Source organism: Chiloscyllium plagiosum, chromosome 10, assembly GCF_004010195.1.
Source record: "Chiloscyllium plagiosum isolate BGI_BamShark_2017 chromosome 10, ASM401019v2, whole genome shotgun sequence".
Lineage (NCBI taxonomy): Eukaryota > Metazoa > Chordata > Chondrichthyes > Orectolobiformes > Hemiscylliidae > Chiloscyllium > Chiloscyllium plagiosum.
The window spans coordinates 31321304-31336506 of NC_057719.1; the positions used below are offsets into that span (position 1 = coordinate 31321304).

Sequence of the window (15203 nt, forward strand, 5' to 3'; positions counted from 1 at the left end):
GGTAACCCCCTTCCCCCCCCCCCCCCCCCCCCACCAACATTAACCAAACCCCCCCAGTGTGTGTGTGTGTGTATATATGTATATGTATATATATCCCTCATATATACCTAAAATAATAAAAGAATACAACCCCGGGGGGGTGAGTATATCAAATCCCTCTCCCCACCCCCCATGATAATATTAAACAGTAAGGTAAGAGAAAAAAAAGGGGGGGATATAAACCAAAGTGGGGGGAAAGGCAAACCAACATCCATTATGTCTTACAGTTTATCTAAGAGAGTCCAAGAATTCCTTAGCCTTTTCTGGCGATCCGAAGTTATATACGGATCCTTCATGGTTAAAGCGTAACGTCGCTGGGTAGCGTAAGGAGTACTGAATATTTAAGTCCCTTAAACGCTTCTTCGCCTCATCGAATGCCTTCCTCTTTCGAACCAGAGCCGGGGAAAAGTCCTGGAATAACATGATCTTGGATCCTTTTATAGATCATAGCTTGGGGGGAAGTATCTGCCTCTCCTTGTAGCTCTGCAGCGGAACAGGACCAGGCATGGGCTCTGGTTCGAGCCGGGCCCGCGTATTGCGACCCGGTAGGCCCATTCTACCCTTACCTGGCCTGATCCAGCCTCCAGATTTAAAAGCTGTGGCAGCCACTGCTGGAGGAATGCTGTAAGCTGGCCTTCCTCTTCCCGTTCGGGAAAGCCCAGCAAACGAATATTTTTTTCGGCGACCTCGATTATTGAGGTCGTCAATGTAATTCTCTAAGGTGTTCGAGAGTCTGGACCCAATCCACGGCCGATTGAGCTGTAGTTTCGGAGGTCGCGGCCTTTAACTCCGCCCCTCCGACTCCGCGCTCGATTTCTTTAATGTATCAGTCGTGCTTCTGCAGCGCGGCCGAGAGTGAGTCCCAGCGATTTCGGGACTCCTCGATAAAAGCGTCGATCTTCGTATCCAGCTTGGAGATCATCTCCACAAGGCTTGTTACTGTAGGTAAGTCCCCCGGGGCGGCTGTGGACACCTCTGCTGCAGCTGGAGAGGGTGGGGGAGGGGGTCCTGCTTGTTGAGAGCTGCGGGCTCCCTCCCCTTTAGTCATTTTAACTAAAGATTAGATTGTTTAAGTTTAAAATTAAACAACTATTATAAATGATTTGGTGAGTGTGGTGGGGGTGGGTGACCCACTCTACCCAAGTCTTGGGAGGAGCACTGTAGACTCAGACTTGCTGGGACGCGCCGTCTTGGATCCCCTCGCGTGTTCTTAATTAGACAGATAACAGTGAAAGGCAATAATTCGTAAGGAAGAAAAGTTAATTGACAGGTCTGTGTACGCTTAAATAATCACTCCTGCAGGCCCTAAGTCATTCATCAGGTGGGGAAAAACATACCCAGCTGAGTTAGACACCTGCTAGCAAGATAAACTCCTATCATAAAGAGGCACCAGTCTGAGCTAATTGGAGAGTTCATAAGGTAAACTTGCACAGCTCAGGTGTCTGATACTATTGTTTTACAAAATGGTCTCTTAGCAAGGAGGGCAAACTTTTCATCATAAAATGGCTTCCTGACACATATGCCAGAGTCTCTTCAGTGTTAGGCTTAGAATAATTTCTAAGCTAGGACCACACTCTTGCTCTTTAAACACTGAATCATTCTGTACCTGAGACTGAGATGTTACCATAAGGTTGTATTTAAACTGATTCATTAGTCTTTGAATTAAATATGCTTTCTTTTCAGGGTTGTGATTCAAATTCAAATAAGACATAAGATTTGATTAGTTAGAATTGAGTGGGGCAGTCTGTCAGGTCTGTAGAGTGGGATGCAAGAACAGCAAGAAAGTTAAAGCTTCATCAATAGTACCTTCAGAGTTTGTACTTAATAACATGTAGTGGCTACTCGATATTATCATAAAATCCCAAAATGCCATTAAATTCAATCCACAGCAGGTAAGCACTGAGTTAATTTTCTACTGGCTCCAACAGCCTTAGCACTAAAATAATCTCTGTCTAGTGTCCTTTTGAGCTCTCAAGCCAGGGTCTTGTAACGGCAAAGTTTTTTTTGTCTGCCCCGCTTGCAAGAGTTAATAAGAATCCATTATAACTGACAGGATCTGACCATTAATTACAAAGCTTTTGATAGTACGGAGTTTCATTTCAGGGTCATTCACTGATGCTAAGGCAAATGTTCTTAATTTTCTTGGTGAGCCCAGATGTCCTTGTCTTCTGTATTCCTTGAATTCCCCTTCTCTTCTTTCCCCCCACACCTCCCCTTCTGAGCCTTCCTACCTGACTATTTTCTAGTGCAGTAAATGTGTTCTATAATTCAGCATTCTGTTTTAGTCTAAATGTTTAAAGACAAGTTTTTAATGCTATGGACTTTCTCACTGTGGCATATCTAATAATTGAGGCAATGTGGAAGGCATATAGAGTTTGGTCTGCACATTTGTGTAAGTGCACTTCAAGGTGACCGATTTTTATAACTTGTATATTGATGGGCGACAACACGGCTGATTAGTGATGGGAAGCACTGTATTAAAGTTACTTATGACTTTGACTAGCAATTAAACTGGATGTTAATTAATACTTCATGCATTGGACAATGCAATTACTGCATTTTTAAAATGTTACTATGCTGTCCTGTCACATCTGGGAGTTGAAGCTAGATTCTAATGCTGGAAAATTTTAGACACTGAATTGTCGGAAATAAGTTGGTGTCAACCCTGGTGACATTGTAGTGAGTGTCGGACAAGTGGAGCAGATGGATAGTTGTCGTTAATGGAATGATCCTCATTTGACAGCATCTTAGAAAGGGTTTGCTTAATTGATGTTGAAGCACTGGAAGCTAAATGATACAAAGTTGGTTCATGTCCTATTCTTAAAATATTGCCACTGATTCTGTCCCAAAAATAGCATTTGTTTAAACATTTGTCGGATCCATTATTGATACACTTTGGGCCTTTCCGTACACTTTTTGTGGCTTTAGGAATTAATTGCCTTCCAACTTAAGTCATGTTCGGGCTTCATACAAAGCTGTTAAAGAGGATTTAATATAGCACAGTATGGGACCTTGAAGTTGTGCTGACCTTTTATCCTACTCCTTAAGATCAAACTAACCTACGTACCCTTCACTTTACTATCCTCCATGTGCCTATCCAAGAATCGCTTAAATGACTCGAATGTATCTGACCTCTCTCCTAAAACGTCTTCTAATCACCTTTAAATTTGGAAGGATTAAAAAGAGCAAATGTTATCAAAAGATTAAATTCAACGGAACATTTCTGGAATCAATTAACTACTTATGTTTGAGTAGTAGGAAGTGAGGACTGCAGATGCTGGAGATCAAAGTTTGGCACTGGAAAAGCACAGCAGGTCAGGTAGCATCCGAGGAGTAGGAGTGTCGACTTGTTGGGCACAAGCCCTTCATCCGGAATCATCATTCCTGCAGATTTTATACACCTGAAGGATATATTGGGTGTCTACCAATGTCACCACTGAAGTAATTTCTACAAATTCTGTTGCTTGGAGATGACTTCACATTTGGATACAGTAAATGTAGGAGTGATTTGTTTCTGTTCATTTGGTCGTGTTAGTGTGCTCTTCTGGCTCTGTCTAGCTGTCTTTATTTTTTTTTTAATTGCTGTTGTCAATGCTGGTAGTTCCTCAGTTATAATTATGCAGTTGGGTGTTGTGCGATTAGCTATATTGTACCCAGATTTGTAGTAATAAAGTCTGTAATGTACTGATAACGGATGGTTTAAGGTTCCCTATTACACTGTTTATATGAAGTGGCTTTATGGTCAGAAAGCCCCTACATTTACTAGTAGGATTAAATTAACACTGTATGCTAGAGCTGGTAAGAAAGAGGGTGAATTGTGCAGACTTGATACAATAATATAACTGTGATATTTTGTGATTGGTTTCGAATACTTTAATAGCTCACTCCAAATTTGAAGTCATATTTAACTCCATGGATAGTAGTCCAAAGCATCCTGTTCTCCTCTGTATCTCTGAATTTTAAAATGCTGTTTATTATGTATATTCATCCTTCTACAATGTTTTGCTTGCCCCAAGAATGTCATTAATATTTCTTTAAATTCAGGCCCATGTTGAATCCTTAGAAGGGGTCTCTGCTGTTGACCAAGTGATCCTCTTGGCTGGCACTCCCTTAGATGATGATGCTATCATCGGCCAATGTGGTATCAATGAGCACTGCACACTTGAAGTAATTGCTCGATTATTGGGTGGTATGTATTATAGTTCTTGAATTTCCCTAATTACTATGTTAAAAATGTAGCGTGTTTACATTTATTGGCAGCAGTCATTCAGTTGACCTGACTGGTCCAACTTGATGTTACGCTGCAAACAATAGTCTAACAGCATAGCCAACTATTTTTTTTCTCCATGTAATTGTGAAGAATTTCCCTTGAAATGCATTTTGTAGAGGTAATATTCACTTCAGTTGATTAGACTGAAGAATCATTTGCCATATAGCCAGACTATTGTGACCAAAATTAAACTCAAACTCATTATTCTCTCTACACTGATGTCACTTTCAATTGCCCACCTTCATTTTGTTGCAGATCATGGAACAGTTGAGAAATTTGACTTTGGAATGTACAATTAATGTCATTAGACTTTTTTTCTGACCACCTCTAAGATGATGTACTTTTTTGCTTAGAACACAGCTTTGCCACTGCCAACGGTGCAGCTTCTCTATCTGAATTAAGCATGGTATTAGTTTCTCATCAACCTGGTCAGAGATATTAGACACCCATGGAGCAGGTAGTACATAAACACGTGCTTCCTGGTTGAGAGACACCAACCACTGTGCCACAAGAGCTCCAAGCATGGAATTTATACTTCGGCAGTGAATCAACTCAAGTGAACAAGCTGTTATTGGTATTGTCCATAATTGCCAACTTCCCTACAGTAACTGCCAGTAACCAGTTTGTACACCAGCTTTCAGGTAATCCAGGAGCTGTCGCAAGCTTTTGACTTGGGATTTATCATCACTAGAATATATATTGGCAAAGCTCTGTAGGAAAATGTCTGTGTTGAAATATACTAGCAACATCTCTTCTTTTTAGGCAAGGTCCATGGATCCCTTGCTCGAGCTGGAAAAGTGAAAGGTCAGACTCCCAAGGTAAGCTTGACCTGCGACAAAAGTATCTTGAAGGTTTTGCTATAGTTTTGTCTATCCAAATGTGTACCTAAATCATATTCAATATCATTGCTAGCAAGGTTGGCAATCAGGTGTTGTGAATTACCTTGCCTCCCCAGCCCTATAGTACATTAATTTTCCTTACCCAAGTCATTAATATATTGTAGATATGTGGGTCAAGCACTAATCCCCACACCACATCAGTAGAAAGGGGTTGCCAGTCTGAAAATGTGCCCTTATCTCAACCATCTGTCTTCTATTACTTAGCCAATCCTGGATCCATGCTATTAATCTTATACTAAATTCTTTAAGATTTTACAATTTCTCAGGCATGATTTCCACTTCATGAAGTCGTGCTGACCCTGATTTTAAGCATTTCTAAATGCTCTAATATGTTTTTATAATATTTGTTTCCCAATAACAAAAGTTAATCTAACTGGACTTTAGTTACCTGTAGTTTCTCTTTTCCTTTAGTGAAATGTTTTTCAGTCCCCTGGGACTTTCATAATGGTAATAATCTTCCAGGAATCCTCAATGTTTCCACTCTGTGTAGCTGTTTCCTTCAATATCAGTCTCTAATTTCCCTATCATGTTTTTGCTACATTTTGACTTTGGTTGTATTTTATTTCCTGCTCTTTTACATCTTTACCTCTGCATCCTTTTTATTTGAAAAGGGGCAATATCTTCCATCCTACATTTTACACTAATATCTTAAATTTTCACTGATTTATTCTTTTGCATAGGTTGCAAAACAAGAGAAGAGGAAAAAGAAGACTGGCCGTGCAAAGAGGCGCATGCAGTACAATCGTCGTTTTGTAAATGTTGTACCATGCTTTGGAAAGAGGAAGGGACCAAATTCAAACTCCTAAAATGTTTTTCAGCAGAACCTGAATTGATTCAATAAATTGATATTTATGCCTCATTACCTCAGACTGGCTAACTTGACTGGAATTGTTTCAAATGAAGCAACTGGTTTGTATCGTATTCCAATCCTGTAGTAATTTTAAAAACTTTTCAGCAACTTTGACAATTGTCTTATACTGTAGAACAGATTAACTGTATACTTCACTAAAATATACAAGTATTCCACCCAATTACAACACTTGTTAATGTACTTTCAAGATTTTCTTCTTTGTATTCTACACATTAAGTCTAGATTCACGTTCCAATTGCACTATCTACTGGATTCTATATTGTGTGCAAAATTATGCTGAGTGCAATTTCAGTGTTATTGGTAACTATATCTTTGAACTAAGTTTAAATGAGTTACCTCACTGAAGTGGTACAAAGTCATAAGTAGTGATAACAAATGAGTAATTAACATGCTTCACAGATGGAGTAAAAATATTTTTGATAAATCTTTCATAACATACAACATATGCAAAAAGCATTTATCAAACTCTTTCGAGCAAAGATTTGGAATTGAGAATAAACTTTCAATATTTCTAGTTTCTTTTTAATAGTGTCACATTTAAAGAATCTGAACTGTCCTAATCCCAGCTTGTCTTCAATCATGATCTGAACTCGACCATTTGATGTTTTCAGTACAAATCATCGACATGCCACATGCAGAATTTGTTTCTGCCCACGTTTCTCCTGATCCACAAACTCATCTGTTGCTAACTCAAGTAGAAAATAATTCATACTGCTTGGCTGTCACTAGACGTTAAAGCAGAAGTTGGTACCCTGGTGAGTGCCTACACTTCCAGCAACTTATGAAACCACCTCAAGTGATGTACAAAAGACTAGTAGGCCTTTAGTATTGTACATGCTAAGTGTAATTCAGTTTCACACCAGCATTTAGAAGTATATTTCATGAACTTACAACTTCCAGTGGTTTCAAAACATTTTATTTTTGTTTGCAATGTGAACAATTCTCAATACAAGCAAAGCCAGTTCTGAAATGCAAGACTTAATGAAATCAGCAAAAAAAAACCTGCCTTGTGTGTAATTATGTTCAACACTCAATTCAATAAAGTTCTATACAAATGCACAATTTTGTTCATAAGCTGCATATTTTTATTTAACAAGATTAAGAACAAACTTCCAATAAAACATTGGCCAATTCAAAGGCAGTATTTTAAAGCATAGCTCAAGATGTTGCATTCAAATTACTCAATATCCACAAGCTCAACTTCAAATATTAGTTTAGCGTTTGGTGGAATTCTGATTTTATAGTTAAAGAAAGTTTCATTATGTACCCAAGTTCAAAGTCAGAAACTACCCTTCAGTCCAACTTGTCCATGCCAACCAGATATGGCCCATATACCCATCTAAATGCCTTTTAAATGGTGTCATTGTACCAGCCTGCAGACTTCCTCTGGAGCTCATTCCATATGTACACCACCCCCTATGTGAAAAAGTTGTCCCTTAGGTCCCTTTTAAATGTTTCTCCTCTCACTTTAATCCAATGCAAAAATTTGGACTCTTGCACCCAGGGGAAAAGACCTTGTCTATTTACCCTACCCATGCTCATGATTTTATAAGCCTCTTCTAAAGGTCACTCCAACACACTCCAGGGAAAATAACCCCAGTATATTCGGCCTCTTTCCCCATAGCTCCAAACTCTCCAACCCTGGCAACATCCTTTAACTCTTTTCTGAATGCTTTCAAGTTTCACAACATCCTTCCTATAGCAGGGAGACCAGAGTTGCATGCAGTATTCAGTGGCCTAACCAATGTCTTATATAGTTGCTGCATGACCTCCCAACTCCTATATGCAATGCACCGACCAATAAAGGCAAGCATACCAAACACCTCTGATGAATAAGCTGGTATTGGAAATTTATTAAAGTTGTTCATCTTTTAGTTCCCATAATGTATTCATACCTATGTACTCTCCATAATATATAGTCTCCAAATGTTATCTTTATAAGGACTAAACAATTTTTCTCAATTTCACTGCTGATTAATTTTGCTAATGCAATTTGGTAAGTTTAGCTGAGCTCTCTACATTTTTTACAGAAAAACTATTTTCAACAAGCTATAATAAAAGGATACTTGGCTTCTGGCTTCCCTTTCTTACCATATCCCCAGTCAGATTCAATCTGTAACCGGGCCTTTTCCCCTTTACTCATAGTCAAGAGTGCTTCATCCCACTATAAAAAAAAAGGATTGAATGATAAATTCAAGTCAGTCAACAAAAAAAATTAGTCATTAAAAACAAACTTTCCAAATCTTCAATGGCCTGAATTGGTGAACATTATTATCCAAATAAACCATTAAGGTTTCATAATAGAACTGATCTTTACTGAGTTGATTGATTTCAAATGCAGTTAGCTTGATTCACGTGGTCTTATTGGCCTTGAAGAAAGGAAATTACAATGAAGGTTCCAGTTCCTCATTGCATTTGATGTAAAATATGTGTTTGGCTATTATTACAGGATCCACAGATTTGAAATGTCCTTACAAAAAATGAAGAATGGTCACTTTGTGGAGGTCTATCAGTGCTAGTTGAGAACTCGAGAAGCAAATACCAATTTAAATGCAATGTTAATAAAGATAAATGTACACATTGCTATAAAAACTGCATTCTTACCCCTCGAATAACTTTTCCAATTCCTACTTTGAAGTTCAGAGGTTTTGTTGCCTTCTTCTTTTTGGAACCTATAGAAAGAAATTCCATTAATCATTTAAGAGTGAATTATCTTAAAGATCATTTACTTTTCTTAATTTATTAGGCATTCTCTGCAACATATGAAGCAAGGTCTTTCTTTCCAACTTAATCAAGACAAAAAGACCAGTTATTTATAAACAACATTGGAACTACACCTAAGCTCAAATCACTACTTTCAGCAGAAATGTGGAAGAAGCAAGCTTTCAAAACATGTTTATTTAAATTAAAAATCATCAGTAATATCCTGGGGGCAATAAACAAAATGAAACTGTGTTTTAGTCATAGAATTACATTTGTTACAGAAGGAACTAATTCAGCCCTCTGCCTTTCTAAGCAGCAATCCAGTTAGTCCAACTCTCCAGCTCAATGTCATCCCCGCAAGTTTACTCCCATCAAGTTTTCTTCTGAAATGATTGACCACAAGGCTGGTAGATTCAGAAACAATGAGCTCCAAATCATAACCATTTGCTGCTTAAAAATGTTCCTCTTCATGTTCTCTTTCCCCAAAATCTTCAACCTGTGTGTTTTCTAGACTTTGCATCATCTGCTAATGAGTTTTTTTTGCCCCGGTCTATCTTATAAAAGCTTCAGGGTCTCTTGTAGTATGACAGTAGCGCCCCTACCTCTGAGCTAGAAGGCTGGGTTCAAGCCCTACCTGCTTCAGAGGTCTGTGATAACATCTCTGAATAGAATGTTTAAAAAAAATCTATAAAAGCTGCAGTAACCAAACCTTTAAAAAGGTTCAACACAACTTCCCTCCTCTGTACTCAATGCCTCTATGAAGCCCAAGGCCCCATATGTTTTGCCAACTGCTCACTCTAAAGATCCTTAAGTTGCTGCCCTCTTAGAAATCAAAATCCAACTAACTGTATCAAATACAATTCAAAACAACAAACTCCAAGGTTAAAACTAAATTCACCAAGTTAACAGAATGTGCCATGAATTCTTAGTGTAATTTGTGCCATCAGTGAAAGACTAAATACTTGGTGCAACAATAAAAAAAGAAAATCAAATGCACTGCTCTCAAGTTTCCAATGTATTCAGGAAATGTATCCAGAGAAGTTATAGAGACCATTCTAAAATATGTCTAAAATTCTAAAATGCAAAAAGTATTTAACATGTTTAAAAACAGTATCCTATATGAATGTATCTCCCAAAAAAATAAGAATGTGCAATGTCAGTCACTACACACATTTTCTTGTTTTCACCCAATCTAGTCCCACTTGCCACCACCCAGTCCATATCCTTCCAAACCCTTCCTATTCATATACCCATCCAGATGCCTTTTAAATGTTGCAATCGTACTAGTCTCCACGACCTCTGGCAGCTCATTCCATACATGCATCACCCTCTGTGTGAAAAAGTTACCCCTTAGGTTTCTTTTATATCTTTCCCCTCTCAACCTAAACCTATGCCCTCTAGTTCTGGGCTCCCCCATCCCAGGGAACAGACTTTGTCTATTTACCCTATCATACCCCTTATGATTTTATAGACCTCTATAAGGTCACCTCTCAGCCTCTGACGCTCCAGGGAAAACAGCCCCAGTCTCTTCAATCTGTCCCTATAGCTCATATCCTCCAACATTCTTGTAAATCTTTTCTGAACCCTTTAAAGTTTCATAATCTGGTCGGCATGGACGGGTTGGATCGAAGGGTCTGTTTTCGTGCTGTATGTCTCTGACTCAATGATTATGACAGCTCTTTAAGAAAAAATGTAAAAGGTTTGTTATTTCTTTAAAGGTTGAGGAAGAAGTTGAAAGCATTCTGTTTTGTAAAAATAAAAAGGACAGATAATAGAACTACACTTGAAACTACTATAAGAGGTTTCATGTTTACAATATTTTCACCATCATAACATCTTATAACCTTTCTCCATTACACAAAATCTGATTAAAAGGTTCTACAGTAAGATCTAAGGTTCAAGTTGAGTTCACAGTCTGGTTTATCTGCATTTGTAATTAAATAATGTGACAAATTCACTGAATTACAAAGAGAAAAACACAAGATTATATTTTAAATGGAAGGATATAGATAAGTTTGGAAGAATAGGCAACATCATACCACAGTCTAGATTAGAATGGTGCTGGAACAGCACAGCAGGTCAGGCAGCATCTGAGGAGCAGGAAAATCAATGTTGCCCGAAATGTCGATTTTCCTGCTCCTCTGATGCTGCCTGACCAGCTGTGCTTTTCCGGCACCACTCTAATCTAGACTCTGATTTCCAACATCTGCAGTCCTCACTTTTGCCTAACATCATATCACAAACTTGCTCAGAGCCCGAATTATTTATTCTAATTTATAAAACACTGCTACTGTATCAGATTCTTACTAGAAGCAATATTTGTGTCAAAAACAGTCCCATCTTCTAACGATCCTGTGTACCAGCAGTGGACAGTGTCACCCTTCTTGGGAAAGTTGGTTTTATCTCCTTTCTGCAAAATGGATTTGGTATATTTTGGTGGTTCCTAGAAATGATCATAAAAGGTGTTGAAATGGTAGTTAGAACAGAATTTTATTCATTTAATTAACTTACAAATCATAATATTTCAAACAAGCAACAGTGAAACAAGATAAACCAACATTATCTAATGCAGAGAGTTTTTGGGAACAGTGGCCCAGACTTTTTTCAAAAAAGTGTTCTATTAATGTTCAATTCAGCCAGCAATTTGAAACGTGGAAAAAATACTCTTGATTGTGGATTATCGTATTTGTTGGATAATTTGTCCAATTCTATAATCAGCATCGAGAGAATAACATTGTGCCTTTAACCTGTGATTTTAATGGAATTTAAGCTTAGAAATTAAAAATGCAACTATGCATTTAATAGTGCTATAATCGTCTGCCAATCAAGTTTGCATACCTGTGTTAACATTTTTTAAAAATGGAGTTCCACTTTCTCAGGTTATAAATTACTGGAGATTTTACAAATGTGGTGTCTTAAAAATAATCTTCTATTGTCACTTTGTTGTCTCTTAAACCTTTCTTTCTGCTTCTTTTTTGTTTCATAATCTGATTTGACATTTAATTCACCTACTCGAATTTACTGTTGTATTTACTCCTCATCCAATTTTCAATTCTTTAAAGTTAAGGAGATTTCTTATTGTTCACTATACTTTTTTTGCATACTCTAATCAACTCATACTTTGTGGACAAAAGTATTTGAAACCAATAAATCTAACAGAGCATACTGTAAAACCACCACACTCCCAACAAAATTTGGACCATTGAATATTGTATCATATTCAAAAGTATATACCTTATATATTTTTAATCCAAGAATGCCGACTCTCTAAAAAGCAAGGATTTTCCAGTTTAGTCTACTAACCTCACTTGCAGTCACTTCAGGTTTCTTGGCCTTTGCTTTCTCCTGAGCAGCCCCAAGCTTCACATCTTTAAGCTGCTGAGTCACTTTATCTGCACATTCAGTACCTTTAAACCTCTGCAAGTTAAAGAATCACAGTTTATAAAACAAAAGAAAATACACAATAACCACCAAAACTAAGAACCTGTAATTTTATTTGTCTGTGTAAACATAGTGAAGTTCATATAAATACTCAATTTGCCATGAATAAACTGGCCTCCCATAGAGGAATGATAATGCTGACAGCACACAAGAACCAGACAACAATATATGGGAATTTTTTGAAACATTTAACTGTCATTTATTTCATTACCATTTGTTAGATCCTGCAGTGTGTAAAGTTTCTATTACAATGCTATGCCTTTTGGAATAAAACATCAAACCACAGCCCCAGACATGCTATTAAAGTAATGTAAAAGATACACAATCTTATTCAACAAAGGAAATGAAGGCACCCTTGATGTCTTATCCCTCAACGAACAATCAATAAACACATAATAAACAAACCTTACTCTTGTTTATGGAATGCTGTTGTGCATAAGTCAACTGTCTCATTTCTCTATTATAACAGCAATTACATTTCAAAAGTACTTGATTGGCAAAAAAGTTTATGAGGATCAGAGATGATAAAAAACTGTTCCATAGATTTTTTTTACATAATTCTCACTGTAACAGAAGCCTTTCGACATCGTTGACAGCAATCAGAATATACAATAGGAATCTACCAATTTCTTTCCATCTTCCAATTACACAAAATTTATTTCATCCTACTTATATTCATGAGGACACAATGATTATACAATGCCTGCATAATTACTATTATATTATTTTCTATCAACTATTTTGACTAATGGTCTAGGTGTAGATGTTGGATTGATGTGTAAATTTTCAGACTATGCAAAGTTACAAGAGAGTGAGGAATACAAATGAAGCCTTCCACAACAGGAAGTTGAAATGTGCTGGGAGATTGGGCCTGTTACTAGCAAATGAAGTTTAACTTGGAGAAATGCAGCTTTATGCATTTGACAAGAAAAGTGTATAAACACATCCTATAGGGAAAAGCATCAAGTAGGTAGGGAAGGCAATCAAGGAATTCTGATGGATCAATTTCTAACAGTTCATCATCAATTGTTATAAAGTAATGGCTAGCCTAAGTAGCGTACCAAGATACATTTCCAAGATAATTCACTGAGGCAAAACATACCTATTTCTTCTTTATACAAAACTTTGTTTAAGCTTCAAATAGATTATTCATTTTTGGTCCCTTCATACAGTGGGTAATATTGAGTTTCTCAAGGGTGGGACAGTAGAGTAATTCCCATTCCAAACCATTTTAGTTACCAAGATAGATTCAAAGAGCAGGTCCACATGTTTTTAAAGAAGCATAAGATTATAGAGGAGGTGTGTGACTAAAAAATATGAAAAATATGAAAAAATTCTAGTTGCATTCAATGAAGAGAGCAGAAGGGCATGCATGCCAGGAGGACCACCAGGCAAACCTAAAATTAAATATTAACCTGGTGAACCCAGGTTTTATTTTCCACCTTGATGGTAATAGTGATTTAGGAGCTGGGGTTGTAAGCATATGGCCATGAAGTTACAGATTGTGTTTGGATACAAACTGCATCTGCCCACGGATTCATGGTTGTCCAGTCTTCAGTTGCTTAATCTGCTTGAAATCTATTTCATTCAACCCAAAAGAAGGTATCCTCATTGTGAACAGTGATGGTGGTGATCATATACAAGCCATGTCACCAAAAAGTGCTACAGGAATGAAAACGTAACACTATCGTGGCTTGCAAACCATAAATTTGCAATTATAAAATCAAACACAAATTTTGAACTATTAATCTGATGTACTCCAGTAATAAAAATGGTTCAAATTACAGCAATGTGAACACAAAGTATGTCATTTTCACAAATTCTAGAATTACATCTAATCATATGCATAATTACTCACTTTAGTTTCAAAAAGTTGGTTGTAGGCAACTACGAGCTGCTCCTTCTTTGTAGTCTTGGCAACATTTTTGATGTTTCCCATTAACTTATGTTCACTAAGAAACTAATTCGAAAAAAAACATGTTAAGTACTAATGTCACCGAAATCCAACTTCCAATACTTCTGATATTCAAAAGTCAACTTTCTAAAATATATGCCTTTTTCACATTTAAAACTGCATATCGTTTTGTATTTGAGACTTTTTTTTTCAATTTGCAATGAAGTCAGGTTTGTGTATTTAAATTAATAAAGATTTGTATTTATGCAGTGAAATATTCAGCAACTTTACAGCACACCACACCTAACATTTGTGGCGTTAGATCCGAAGGCACGAAGTGGGTGACTGTAATAAAAGTGATCAACATTGATTCTCGCCGCTTTGCAGTTTTGCAAACGCATCAGGCAAGGAAGGCCAAGTTGCCACATGCCAGACTCCCCGAGCCGCAAGACTGGCTTCTCCAGGCTCGAAGTGGCGCTGCTCCCGGCACAAACAACTGCCCAAGCCTGGGGGCGGGGAGGTGGGGGGGCAACCAGCAGAAACCCTGCACACACCCCCGCCCTCACCGGCTCCGAAGCGCTCTGCTGCAGGAACTGGATAATCTCTTTCTTTGCCACATCCTCGCTCTTCAGCTGCTCCTCGGTCCACTGCCTCGCTGGCTCGGCTGCCATGACCGTCCCAAGACTCCCCACTAAACTGCACCGCCACCCAGCGGCCGCCGATAGACCTTATTCACAACCGCCATCTTGGAAAAACGTACCGCAATGCATGGTGGGATGCATCCGTTTCCAACACACTCCCAGCCGCAACATACAATAATCAGCATCGCTGATTCTTTTTAAAAATAAAAACTACCTGCAGGTCTGAAAGAACTACGATAAAGGTGTTTTCCATTTTTTTACTTAAGAAAGAAGGGGTCTTACAAAGGCATCAAAACAGTACAGACGTCTGAGAATTTGATAAAGAACAACATATTTGCGGGTACTAAAAATATGAAATAAAAACAGAATACTGGAAGTTGTAAGCACATCTAGCAATATCTCTGGTTAGAGATTGTTTAACGTCTCAGATCAATAACATTGGAAC

The 15203-nt window shown here is 37.8% G+C and overlaps 2 protein-coding genes across 3 annotated transcripts in view; one reads left to right on the plus strand and one right to left on the minus strand.

The window, feature by feature from the left end:
• Positions 1-7138, plus strand: part of LOC122553491 (ubiquitin-like protein FUBI) — a 34480-nt gene extending 27342 nt beyond the window's left edge. For both annotated transcript variants that reach the window (XM_043697320.1, XM_043697319.1), the window contains exons 3-5: positions 4084-4228; positions 5072-5127; positions 5889-7138. In XM_043697320.1, coding sequence (XP_043553255.1) covers positions 4084-4228; positions 5072-5127; positions 5889-6014 — 327 coding nt within the window. In that variant the 3' untranslated portion in view covers positions 6015-7138. The remainder of the gene's footprint in view (positions 1-4083; positions 4229-5071; positions 5128-5888) is intronic.
• On the minus strand, positions 6980-14878 carry fkbp3 (FKBP prolyl isomerase 3). Its single transcript, XM_043697317.1, has 7 exons — positions 14684-14878; positions 14082-14183; positions 12086-12199; positions 11090-11225; positions 8684-8751; positions 8146-8243; positions 6980-7311 (listed from the first exon to the last, which is right to left on the minus strand). The coding sequence occupies exons 1-7, from the start codon at positions 14786-14788 to the stop codon at positions 7257-7259; spliced, it is 678 nt and encodes a 225-aa protein (XP_043553252.1). The 5' UTR covers positions 14789-14878; the 3' UTR covers positions 6980-7256.
• Positions 14879-15203: the final 325 nt, after the last annotated feature.

Bases quoted from the DNA above. Each gene is read 5' to 3' on its own strand.
- fkbp3 (XM_043697317.1), bottom strand. From the start codon at position 14,788: ATGGCAGCCGAGCCAGCGAGGCAGTGGACCGAGGAGCAGCTGAAGAGC. The intron at 12,200-14,081 runs GTGAGTAATTAT...TTTAACTTGCAG, and splicing joins ACCAACTTTTTGAAACTAAA to AGGTTTAAAGGTACTGAATG. The intron at 11,226-12,085 runs GTTAGTAGACTA...GATCATTTCTAG, and splicing joins CTGAAGTGACTGCAAGTGAG to GAACCACCAAAATATACCAA.